The sequence below is a fragment of the Amia ocellicauda genome, chromosome 20, assembly GCF_036373705.1.
Source record: "Amia ocellicauda isolate fAmiCal2 chromosome 20, fAmiCal2.hap1, whole genome shotgun sequence".
Classification (NCBI taxonomy): Eukaryota; Metazoa; Chordata; class Actinopteri; order Amiiformes; family Amiidae; genus Amia; species Amia ocellicauda.
In genome coordinates, this window is record NC_089869.1 from 20,140,367 (window position 1) to 20,153,996 (window position 13,630).

Here is a 13,630-nt window from a genome sequence, read left to right on the forward strand (position 1 = left end):
TTGTTATGATTATTAAATGGATCGAACACGAATTCTTTGGAGTCTTGGAATAAAATACAGATTTTCATTTCCTAGTTCCTCATGCTAGTACATTATTTCTGCCCTGTGATCGGAATAAGGAAGCCATAGCACAGACTGAAGGAGACTTTGCAATTACATGGTCTCAGACTGACCTAGTTTGTTTCCCGAGTGGTGACAAAAGCAATTTGAGTTCTTTGGTTTGACCACAGGCTGCACACGGTCTGTACACTTACATTAAACCAGACAAACGCCAATTTGTAATGAACATAAACACTCCGGTTTAGGGAAGTCTCCCTAATAAACAAGAGCATTGTGATGGCAATAAGTTAATTCTGTAAACAAGAGAAAGGTAACAAAAAATATAGGACTCCATAATCTAAGTCATTGCATCTTCACATTTCATATCCTCCTGGTCTTTTTTTTAGCAGTCTTGACAACTGCCTTCGTCTATTTTAACACAAGTGCTGCTGCAAATGTTATTGACCCTTGATTCTACTTGGGAGTGCAAGGAAATCATAAGGCAGTTATATGATGGTTGTTCTCCATTTGCAGTTGTCAGATTCCAGCCATTTATTTTATTTGAAAATGCAATTCTGCCCTGTCATGATTAACTTGAACCCAGATTTGGGCCTCCCTGTTCAGCTGCAGTCCAGTTGTGAGTTTGAAAGACCAATGATCAGTTTCATTATCTAGTAATGTCTGACTTCTGCAGATTGGGCTTTAATACAGCTGGATTTACCATTAACTCATGAGTTTCTGCTCATAAAGGGTGATTGTGCCAGTTGGCAGGAGAACTGAACACAGCTTACTGGGCCTGTTCTCCTATTGGGTCACTTGATAAGATCAACATCTCTATAAGCTTGCACTTGAATCTGCAGTTCCTCTGCTGCATACATGATATTTAATCCTTTTTTCTTTCCCTTTGTGTTTCTTCAACGAGAAGAGCCAACGAGGATTTTGTTATCGTTAAAATCTCATAGTCTTACTAGATTTGGTTATATATATTTTGGTAAGTTCCAGGAGGGGATTACAACATTGGTATTCTTGTTTTGAAAGCTATAATCCCTCATTACAAAATGAACTCAAGGTTATAACTTGAGAATGTGGGACAGGAACAAATACAACCTTCGGCACTGCACTTTATTTTGTGGTAATATAGCCTGCTAGATTTAAACTTGTCGAGACGGTTTTGAAGCGTAGGGGTTGTCTGAAATAATGCTTACCAATATTTAGTAATTACTTGAACTTGAATTACCGAATTAATATAAATTGAAAATTTCACAGACCAAGGGTGCGATTTATGAGGCGTCGTACCGAAGTTAATCAACACAGCGTGTTTTAGGAAGGGAAAGAAAGCAGACTGTCTCTTAAAATATTAATAAAAAATAAAGAACTTGGATGACCCCCAGTGTTCCCAGTACTTCTAATCAACGTGTTCTGTTTATGGTAATCTTCATTTATTTATACATTAAAATATGCTAAGTATTATGTGCATCTTCCTTGAATTAATGGTAGCCTAAAGTCTGCCTTTTCAGGGCTGAATACATTTGAAGTCTTTGAAAGCAGGCATGTTCAAATTCTCCATGCTTGAATACCACATGTCCTTGGGTTGGGCAACATATTGAATTTTCTTTGCACATGTAGGGTTCATAGAAGATGTTCTCGATTTGATCTTTTAGGTGTGGGTCAGCATCCCTTTATTGCTCTTAATTTAGAAAGCATGCCTCCCTCCTTCTAAGAATACACAGTATTGTATTTGGTATATTTGTATTTTAAATGACAGCCATGTATTGCTGCCACTTTATACAAATGACTTCGAATAATGACGTCTTTCTATGTGAGCACGTTTATCGTTGAACGGTAAAATGATGCGGGTAACACGGGTGGAAAAAATATGCATGCAATAAACCAACATGCAATAAATGGTTTGAATTATGAAATTCCAGTCTAGTTAATATTGTATCATGTCGATAAGCCCTGCTTTCTATAAGAGGCAGATAGCACGAGGACACAAGGTCAGATGGGCCATATGTTGTACTGCACATGGCTATCTGCTTACTGAAGGGAAATGAAGGAGAAGGGAAATGGAGACAGTGTATCATGGTTACAGTTCTAGCAGAATAATTTTACCACCTGCTGATTAATTGCTTGTTATTGCTCAGCACAATCTTTCCTCAGTGTCGTATTAATTAAAATAAAGGCCTTATTTACGTACGATTGATACCGTACGACGATTTATTTTTGAACCAGACTAATATTCGTTTTTATTTATATATACAGTATATATATCCATGTTTTATTTTTATTTATTTTTGTACACAATTATATGAATACACCCAGTATGGGCTGTGGTGAAATATACACCTCAAATTAATGTGCTCTGAAAGGGTTTGTATTGAACACATCATGTTGTCAGTGGGGGGGGAACAGGCTTTTTTGAAAGACGTCTCTTAGTGTTGCTGGAAGTGACAAGCCACTCTTTGGTTCTTATCCAGCTCATTGTTAATTTGCATTCTGGCAGGTTGAATGACAAGTACTGCAGCAATATCAAAGTTTATGATGTAAATAAAGTGGCAGATTGCCGGAAAACAATGTGCACCAACCTTGAGATGCAAATTTCTTCAAGTGTTTGCATGTCTCCTGAGTGTGATGGGGGTTCCTTTGGTAAGGTATTTTTTCCCCCTTTGTCCATAAAATATAAAACTTTGTTAATCCATTTTGTGGGGAAAAACATAATTTATATTGTTTAAGCAGGTTTATTTTAGGGAAGCAATTTCATATTGCTAGAAAGGAAATCTGTTAAATATACATTTCTACATTTCATGAATACAACCCTGCACTAGTTGTTCTTTGGCCATTTTAGTTTTGTATTCCAATTTAGCCATGTAAAAGTGAAATAACGATTTTACCTTTTAAGTCCAAAAACCATAGATCTTTCTCTCATGTCAAGATTTGTGATTTAACGGTAGCACTTTCATAACCACTTAAATTTTCCAGATCTGTTAAAACCGCTACAAATAGATTTTTACTGTCTTTATTGAACGTGATAAAAGGCTGGGAGTGGAAAACGCAGCAGGCATGACGTGCGATTTAAGGTGAAGTATGTTTTTATTGATCTAACCACTCATAATTGAGATAATACACTTGCAAACTCTGCCTGTATTTTTGGTGGGGGAAGGAACTGTGTTGTATGGCGTGTACCGATCACTGAAGGTTGAGTAATTGCAGTGCTGTTGAGGAATATACAAAGGCTGATCCACTTTTTGATGACTCTCTGGCTAATGTGACTTTCCATTAGAAAAATTAACCTGTTGCAGAATTGGGTCTTCTGCATAGTGTAACTGTCTGTCATTTTATTTGGTGATGCCTTTATCAAAGGCTTTCAAAAAGTAACCATTTAAATCAAAGATCAAAATACAGATGCCTCAATTATTTTCTTTTAATTATCATTATTGTTTAACATTAGTAACAATATGCATAGTTTGACTTACTTCAGTAGTTTCAAACTTATTGTTTAAATTCTATGTGTAAAACTAGTCTATATTTCATTCAAAAGGTACCCAAAGTCCCATTACAGCTTGAATATTAAATTCTGATGCTTTGTTTTATACAAAGCACACTTTAAAATGCTAACACTTTTTTTTTTTTTTTTTTTGTTGCCCCCTCATTTGTTTAGGATTTGGTCTCCAAAACATGCATCAGCAAGTAACCAATGTCTATGAAACTGCATCAGATATCTGTGGCACAGGCCTCTTATAACTAAGGGCTTTTATTTAGAAAGTGAGACAGACAGGCAGGTGGGTTGTAAGGAAAGATGTATAGTAGATTCTTCACTTCTTTTGATTTTCTAAAATTAAAGTTCCATACGGTAGTTTTCATTGTTAAAATGGATGCAAGAATTTCAAGCTGAAATGGGAAATGAAAAGCTCAGCATTCATTTTTTCTTTTTTTTTTCTTTTACATTTGTACAAAGTGGGCAGATTTTTTTCTTAAACGTAATGCTAAACAATATGCAGGCTCAGAAAATGAATAACACTTTTGAGTGCTCAGCCAATTACACTACAATAGCTAATGTGCAAACAATGTGCATTGCCCGTGCATTAGTGACACGGCTGCCAACTGTCAGTTTTAGCTGCTTGACAAATATTTTTTGCCATGCGGTGCCGTGCTTCAATAAGTTGCAGCAATGGCAATGTTTTTTTGCCTCTATCGACGTGTCTCTGAGGATCGACTTTTGCTCCAACAGGTGTGACATGAAATGCAGTTTGGTTCTGCTGGACTTTGCTTGTTTTATGTGCCAGAGAACATTTGTGGTTTCAAGTGTACAGGGAAATAAAGGTCTTTAAGTTAGTCTACTGACTATCTACTGATAGTTGTGTAATTCAATGTTTATACCAAAAATACACGTCTGCTCGAACTGGGTGAAAATAGAAGCTTCTTAACCGTCACTTCCTGGTGTTGCAGACAATGAAACATCTTGTTGTGGTAAACTGCAGTTGTGCCTGTATCTCCGTGTACTCTCTGAGCTGAACCCAAAAGCTTTTTAATGAGCGTGACTCTCTGCTTAACAGGTGCTTTGTGTTATTTGGGAGTGTGATGGACTGAAATGAGACTGAAATTAGAAACAGACCGCAAAGAAGCAATAGGCTTTAAGAGGCCCATGCCAGCATGTTCAAAGAGGGCCACTTCATGATGATGAACATTCAAAGGCATTCCTTATACCTGGATAAAACAAAAGAAGGCAAAGGCCGTGGAAAGTAAGACTGCTAGCCAGTTTAGAATACATCTTATTACTCTGATTTAGGTCAGAGGAGACGTGACTCACATCTTGCGTTCCTCTGGAATTATGACATGATGCCATGTGGATATAACGGAAGATGAACAAGCAGTAAAGTTATCAACTGGTACGCTTCACATGATGAGGAACGATTAACCTTTTACACACACTGTGCAAGGCTGCCTCATGGGCTGAGAGATGATCTTTCAGACTTGTTCCCGGCTGGGAAGGAGGGGAAACCATGTTATTATTGACCCACTTTATATTCTATAGTATATGAATCGCCTGCTCTGTTTTCTTTACCCCAACAGTAACCGATGAATAATGTGGGGAAGTGCTTTTTGCTTTAGATTTGTGAGTGGTTTTGCCTTGTATGTCGTACCTGGTCATTTTGTGCCGTGTTTTCCGTGTTGGTGACGCCATTAGTCTTTAGCCTTGGGGTCTGACTGGTTTTACAGGTGAACTGTTTCCACGCAAGGGCAATGAATAAGGATGCTCCGACTGACTGCACTGTAAGACGAGCCATTTTGTTTTTCCCCTGTCGGAATAAGTATTACCGCGGTCTGAAACCTGCCGGGTACCACGCATGTTTATTAGGTGTCCTGCATCGGTCCAGCTTTTGTTAAAGGCCTGATTATCTCTGGGTGCACAGAGGAACGGTTTGAAAAGTTGTCTTCAAGTAACATTTGCGCACTAATGTGACTTTTGGTTTTTCTCTTTCAGGACCGGAATCGGCCCTTTGATGCTTTTAACTTGCACTCTTTGGAGAATTCCTTAATGGATATGATAAGGACTGATCATGACAAAGGTAAACACTACCCTCCCAGTGGCCCACCAATGACTATCGCTGATATAATGTGGAGGAATCATTTTGCAGGTTAGGAATATTCATACATCCATGCTTACTTGGTTTTGGCTTCATTCAAATCATCAGTGATCTTTTGGTTGCTCTATATTTGCATTTTCAGTACAATATTGTTTTTTTGTGACCTGTAAATTATTTGTGAATTAAAGTGGCCCTCACCTGCAAAATCTCGCTTATGTTTTATAACCTGTCTATTAATTTATAAATAACTTTGCAGCTGATCCTTCTACTTTTCAAATGTATTTGTTGCTATTTTTTTTTTTCTGCTTTAATCCCCCAAAATATTGCAGTGCTGGGTTTCATAAGAGATGATAAAGAGATTTAAATGAAATGCATTTAACATTTGACAAAATCACTCGACAAAATGGACTGAGCCTCCAGTTCAGGTATCCTGGGGGGCGGGGGGAATACATTAAAATTAGTGCTGAAATAATGGTTGTCGTAAGCATCAGTAGATAGAGTATTGAGTTTTATAATAGTTTGGCAGAATGGGTTCAGCTGCTTAGTAGATTGACTCTCTCAATGTGCCACAGTGTCAGTTAGGATAAGGGATTTTTTGTTAATGTTTTGTCTATTCTGTGGCAACGGCAACAGCTGGGATTGTCAAATCTTCAGTCTGGGAATCGGTAACTTAGTAACATTTTGTATTTCGGGAGGTCAGTTGCAAGAAATGAAGAGAAGCATCTCTGATCTCCTGCGCTAGATTGCCTGTTACAGATGGAGAAGACTAAGCACTTGAGGGGAGAAAATAAACAATAGCATATTTTGACTAAGACTTGTTTTTCTCCCCTCATCTCAAAATAATGTGAACTTTGCCTCGGCAGCTGTATTTGCTTTTGGCTTGGTTGAAAACACCCAAACAAATTAGCTTTATGCACTTTGTGATCACAGAAAAAACAAAAACAAAACGATCCAGAAGAAGTAGGGAGCGCGTTGTTGTCTGAGGGTGAAGATGATTTCATTTTTTAACCCCTTTGGATGAAACATTGTGCTTTGGAGTGCTACAGACCTGACAGAGAACAGAGTACAGTTTTGTTTTCTGTTATATCCCTGTTGTACAAAGGGAGGAGTGTCTCGGTCATAACCTGTCCTGTGTTTTAAAGTATGTTGTAGAGCAGTGGGTTTAGTGGCAAAGAAATGGCAATTCAGCGCATTGGAGCATTGAGTATATTAGAAAATCCATGGCTTGACAAGTGGTGTACAACTTTTTATTTGTTTTGCTATTGTTTTCCTCTAGTCATAAACAATGTATAGCTTTATTTAAACACCTTGGAGATTCATAGCTTGGTGTGTTGCATACTCTTGGTCCTCCAAAAGGGTTTTGGGTCAGTAAGCTTGTGGGATATTGCAATTCCACTCAAAAGCCCCAGGAAACTGGTGCTCCCAGAATGTAAATTATTTTAAAAACCACATTTCATCTCTTTGGTTTCTGCAGCTTTGCAAAATCTGCTCCTTCAAACCTTGGAGAAATGAGTCTGTCACCACGGCACACTGACCAATTTCACCCTTCAGTGAAAACCAAAATATTGTGGGCCTACAATTTGAAACTATATTTCTTTTTCTTTTTTAACCTTTTAACATTTTGTCTTTAAGTTTAAAAAATAAGAAAGGCAAGGTTGAACACAGTGAAGGAAGAGATCAACTGTATTGGTATTAAACATTAGCAATGGACACACTGTGAGCTTGACTAGCTGCTTTACATCTTCCCACATATCTTTTATCTGTCTATATATCTTTAGAAGTACTTTTTTGAAATAGTGTGTGAAGCCTCCCTAGGGGTTTTGTTTTCCTTTCTAGCAGAGGAGCATTTGCATTTAGACTGCTTTGCTGTGAACTTGAGCATCAACATTATGGGTCATGTAGCAAGGGTACAAATATTTTAGATTCTGTTAAGTTTCCACACTAGTACAGAATATGAAACCTGAACAGTACAGCTTTTGTTCAGGTTTATAATTTTTTGTTACAAAGCATTTTAAGGAGTCAGTGTTAACGTGTTCTCAAGATAACATGTTTTTAGCGTTAACAGTTCTTGTCCCAGTAGACACCGAAGGCTAAAATGCAAAGGAATCGCAATTTGACCCAGTGGAGATTTCTGGGTTGTAATGTTGAGTGAAATGGATGTATGTTAATCACATACACATAAGAAATGCAGCTCAAAAATAAACTAAGGTTAATTCAGTTACTCAGTAGCCTTATTAATGAGGATAAGAACCAAAAGACTGAGCAGCTTTCAAACCGTCTACACATATGTTATTGTAACTTGTGGTCCTAAATAGGGGTTACGATACACTGTTGATACAGATTCAAATGATAATTAAAAAAAACTGTCATTGTGGTTATTGTTAACTCTAAAATCGCAGCTCCTCAAGGGGTTTTAAAATGCTGAACAACATTCAAGACTAGTCTAGTTTCTTGGATCTCAGCCCTTTATCAGAGAAGCAAAATTCTAAAACAAAATACAGGCAAATGAAACGTGTATAGGGACAGGAAAGTACACACAAAAAACATACATGAACATTCATAGCTTTTTACAGCCAGATTAGTTTGCACATTTGCAAAAGTCTCATAATTTCAGTATAGTTTCCCCAACTTTAATAAAAAAATAAATGCATACGTTTCACTCAACATTACAACCCAGAAATCTCCACTGGGTCAATTTGTGATTGCTTTGCATACTTCAGTGTCTACTGGGACAAGAACTGTTAACGCTAAAAACATTATCTTGAACACGTTAACACTGGCTCCTTAAAATGCTTTGTAACCAAAAATTATGAACCTGAACAAAAGCTGTACTGTTCAGGTTTCATATTCTGTACTAGTGTGGAAACTTAACAGAATCTAAAATATTTGTTAAAAGTTCTGACATGAATCGCTACTGAAGTTTTGTGAATTACCTTATTGACCTGGAATGGAGATACAGTGCCCTTTGTTGCAGGTTTTGGGAAGCTAATGTCAGGCACCGGAAAGTGAATGCCAAACTGGGGACCTATTAAATAATAATCTTATTAAAAGTTAACAAATGAGAAATCGAGTGTAACCTTGCAGACGGTGTACTATTTGATACGGCTACACTCTTGTCTAGTCTGCTAAGCAGTCACACTTTCTCAGTTTACCTTTCAGATGAAGTATTGTGAAATCGACATTATTTTTGCTTGTAGAAGTCATTTAAATTATCTTTTATTCGGTTGAAATATTTGCTGGTATGGGATAGCAGTGCAGCTTATGGAAAATAAACTGAAAATATCACTCAGAACTCGGACTCGGAACTGGTCATTCGGGTTAGTAAACCGAATGGGATGTTCAGAAAGGATGATGTCATATATCTGTCTGTTAAGGATTTGTTTTCTCTCTCCTAAATCGGTTAAACCAGGAGACACGATCAGGTGATTAGGCAGAATAGCCCGAACCTCAAACTGAACAAAGCTGTTCTCGGTAAACCTTATTTAGGCGATGGCTGAAGTGTCTTTGAATACAGGGCGCGGGGGAGGTAGTTGGCGTTGGGGGTGGTGGTTCGTTTCTCTAGGTTTGGTTCATCCTTGTGATCTGCTTGAGCTCTTGAATGCACATTAATCCACTTGGAAAGGAATGTATGGGGAACTTGTGCTGTTGTCGAGGGAGGTGTCTCAAACAAATGGCTCCTTTTATATTATGCGCTGGAACGCATGAAGTCCGTAATTTCAGTGAGCTGCGATCACGTGTGGAGAATTAGACTTGTCTGCCGGCTATTCTCTGCCCTCAGCCATTGGGATTCCAGCTGGAAAAGCACAAACAAAGGGCGACACAGCACAGTTAGTAGGCCCGGCACTTGAACCGAGCCTTTGTTTATTTACTTTTCGGCCTCATCTCTGGTCTCGAGCACCCACCCCTTCGCGGAGCTAGACAGGCATTTACATAAGGGCCCCCGAGAGGTTGTTTGCTCTTTGATTCTTCTACAATTTGCAGAGTGTGTGTTGGTCTGTGCAGAAATGGTTTATTCTGTTAATTCTGTTTGTTTTCGCTCTGAGGCTCCACTGATGTTCTGTGCTTCGCTGAATATCTCCATTAGTCACGTTCCTACTGTGTTGTCATAACCGATACAGCACTGCAGCAAACAAGTGTATCTCGTTTATCATGGAGGTGGTACCAGCAAGCCCACATAGCCTCTTACCTGTCCTCGTTTTCTATCATATAAGATTATTCTAGATTATTTGAATGTGTGCAATAAGGGTAGGCTTTATTTTCCTCCAGTTTCATTAAACGAATATAAAGTACACAGTTCAGTGCAGGATTCGGATTCTTTTTTTTTTTTCCTTAAGGAACCAGATGTTTACTTGAAGTCTTTCCTTGATTTAGTAGATTACGCAACATTCACATTGGGCAAGATTTACAGCCTTTTTTTTAATCCCATACTTGGCAATGTTCTGCTTAATTTTGTGAAGGTATTCCAGTTACCGTATGAGAGGCTTCCAGGAAAAACTGTGAATTAGTGAGTAAGTCTCTCTTTCCAACATGGACATATTTTACTAAAAGGTACCATGTGAGCCTTTCATTTGAACAATTCATTATGTATGGGTTTATTTATTGTAACAAATGAGGTCTTTATTTATTCTGTTTGTTTCCCCCCTCCTATGGACTGCGATCCTTAGAGACTGGAGCCTGCAAGATAGATATTTCAGTTGCATAGTCTTCATTACAGAAATGGATTGGAGACCGGTCTAACCTACCAATAACTGGTTTGAGCCCATGACCTAAATTGTATTTCTTTTAATGGATGCCCTAGCAAGATGATAGTGTTGTATTCAATCCGTTTTCTAATTTGTTTTTCTGCGCTGTGTGCATTTAAATTAAGTTCCGTAGTTCCAGAACACATTGCAATCTTTAAATGATTTTCCACTGGTTTTCTATATTTTGATGTAGTCTGAAGCTGTTTCTGTTTACTCTGCAGTGATTGAAATTCAGGTGGTGAATGAGAGAGTATTGACACTGTAGGCAAGTGGTACGAGCCTTTCCCTTAACATTTGTGTAACATACTGTATATGGAAAAACATTTTGTTTAAAATAGCATGCTGGTCTCTGGTTATTGTTTATTTTATTTCCCCCCACTGGTTAATCCCTTTAAAATTGCTTCTTCACACCAATAAGAGAGAGATTCAGACATTACAGCAGTCGGACATCGAGCCCTCGGTGAGGATCGGAAACCCTTGGCAGCACCCCAGGGATCTGATCCTTTGTGATGGGCCCTCCATGCTTGGGACCTAGGAGTCTCAATCAGTCACCTTTACAACCAGCTCAGTTGTATAAATCAAACCAATTTTAGAAACTAAAGTAAATAAGTAATCCTATAAATAAGAGACACATTTTATTGATGCTACTTACTGCTGAAACCTCTCACCCGACCGCAACGTGACCAGGATATTGCATGTCGTATTGAAGCCATTGGTCCCGTCAACTGATTTACTCTGAAGCAATATCCCTATCTGCACCAGGCATACGGTGAATGGTTTGCTGAGATTAAACTTGTTTATAACATCTATTTGTGGTGTGCATCAAGCTGTAGGAATACCCTAGCTTTAAATCCAAGGAATTGTCCAAGCTCAGTTCGTCTCTGCATGTCCCCACAGTGCACCTTCTTGTTGGGGGTCGTTGTGGGGTCAGTATTGGGTGCTAAACCTAAAGCTGCTTGTAGACTCTCGGAGCAGATATGCAAATCAACATAAAGGGGACTGACAGCAGCCCTGACCTTTTCAGCGTGGTAGTCTGGGATCCATGCATTTGACTACTGAAGAGAGACTGTCCTGCTAAAGCTGCATGTTATGGTTGAAGGTGGATTTGCACAGACGTTGTTTATAACAGGTGTGCTGGGCAAACGCAACATGAAACTGCTATTTACAGTTCAGCGAAAACAGAGACCGTATTGAGAATAGCAGATGGGCAGGAAAACATGTATATTCTCATACCGTCCTAAATGATCTTTGAGTATTGTTTTTGTTGCCCAAGTAAATGTATCAGTGTTTTATTGCTATTCTAAGCACCCTGCACACTCTCAGTTCAGCGTTTCAACCCCACCAAACCCGGTCTGCTTCAGAAAAGCATCTGTTACAGTTTTTAAGTCTGCAGTGTCCGATTCTTTAATTGAAAGGTGAAATCAATAGACTCGAAGCCCTTCATCCTCCAGCCTGAGACACCGAATACCCTGTCATTGACTTTGTTACAGAGAGAAACCTATAAACACAACACCAATTCATATACCGTCGCCTTTAGCCTTAACTATCAGTCTTGGGGTGGAAAATTACACTTTGCCAATGAAAAAACAGTGCTTCTGTTGTCTAAATTACATACTTAGCATGGACTTCTGGGATTGTTAACCAGTCAAAATGAAGTTTGTAAACAAAATGGGAGCAAAAGCAGATTGCCCTTTGAGTAATGACAAAAAATATATGATGTTTTGAGAAATCTTCTATATTTTAGTTCCTGCCATAATCGTTAATGGCTGAGCTTGATCACGCTTCCATACTAAATTAGTATGGGCCACATCATCCGATTGCAGCCTGTCTCTGATGAGCTGTCGTTGCTGACAGCAGAGAGGCTAGCTTTTCTACATTTGTAAATTGCAGTCGTTTCTAAATTAATTCAGTTCTCTGATGAATTGGTGTAAAATTTATGTGACTTCAGAATGAAGTGTATACTCCGCCGATTTTGTTAATTATGGCTGGGGATTGCAACTGTCTGTTTTATTGGAAGGGTTAATTATTCTCAATCCTTGTAGATGGGATTGAATAGAATATCTTTAATAAGGTGCTGGAATACAAAATATCACTTTCTGATTCTAAGAACGTATCCTGATTTACAGATCCTTACTTTATGATGTACTATTAATAGATGTTGTACAGATTTGAAACCAGTAGGAATATATCGTCAAACTGATCTCTTGACGTATCCTGTTCATATCACTTCAACTCAAAAGTGCTGTGGCAGAGTTGGAGGAGTGTTTTTCAGAGCCATGCATGACAATGGCCAATGTAAACATGTTTTTCAGCAAAGTCATGGCTAAATTCACTTCCATGCCATGTCATCAAGTCTTTATCGCTTTAATCCAGGATATAACCGTTTAAGTATCAACATCCTCCAGAATACCCTTTCAGTCCTCATGACCCTGTGACTAGTTAATTTTCTCTTAAAACAAGAAAAAATGCATTCAGATGTCAGCAATGTTGTCCAGAATGTCCAGATTAACCTTAAATCAGGCATACTTTGGGTACCCACACACCTTTTATCCTATATTGTTCTCTCCACAAAATATTAATTTGAAATAAGGCAAGAGGATCACATTTCCTTCTTTCGGAAGGAAAACTTTCCACCAACACTGAGCCTCCACTTCTATCTGTCCAAAGAAAATAAAGGTCTCTAATGTAGTTTACTGAAGATTTACTGAAGTTTGTGGAGGAATTGTAACCTCTGTTTTATGATTAGAAGAAAACCTTTGTTTTGACTTGGAGACCTACATTTGTGTCTGTGATCAGTAGAGTATCTGAAATATAGATTTATTTGTATTTTTTTTTTTCGTTCAGTTTTGCAATATGCTTTAAGATGTATAATTTATAGCAAACTGAAAGCTGTAAGAATGAATGAGCAATTTACAAATTATTCTAGGGACATCTTAATAAAGATAACTTGTGTTAAATTGAGTTCTGTGTGATATATACAACATTCTCTCACACTATGCTAGATCTGCAGTATTATTGTACCTGTAAGCAGAAATTGGAGCTTAAATATTTATTTATAATCAAATTCAGGCATTCAAATATAGCAGGGCGAAGGGAAGCAAAACGGTGTCCCTTGAGTGAGTGAAATACCAGAACAGCAAAAACTGAAAAATAATTACCAATTCACAGTAGCAGTCTGGCATGCTGTTCAAAATGCTGTTGAATTGATCAGGGAGACATGATGGCTCTTTTCTGTTGTACATTTGTTTTGCAGTCAGGAAGAGC

General features: G+C 38.2%; 1 protein-coding gene across 7 annotated transcripts in view; it reads left to right on the plus strand.

Moving 5' to 3' along the window:
* The window catches only part of cpeb3 (cytoplasmic polyadenylation element binding protein 3), a 49,351-nt gene that overhangs the window by 6,177 nt on the left and 29,544 nt on the right, over window positions 1-13,630 (plus strand). For 5 of the 7 annotated variants that reach the window (XM_066693683.1, XM_066693679.1, XM_066693680.1 and 2 more), the window contains one exon: window positions 5,522-5,675. In XM_066693683.1, coding sequence (XP_066549780.1) covers window positions 5,522-5,675 — 154 coding nt within the window. The remainder of the gene's footprint in view (window positions 1-5,521; window positions 5,676-13,630) is intronic. The other 2 variants (XM_066693684.1, XM_066693685.1) reach the window with 1 other exon arrangement.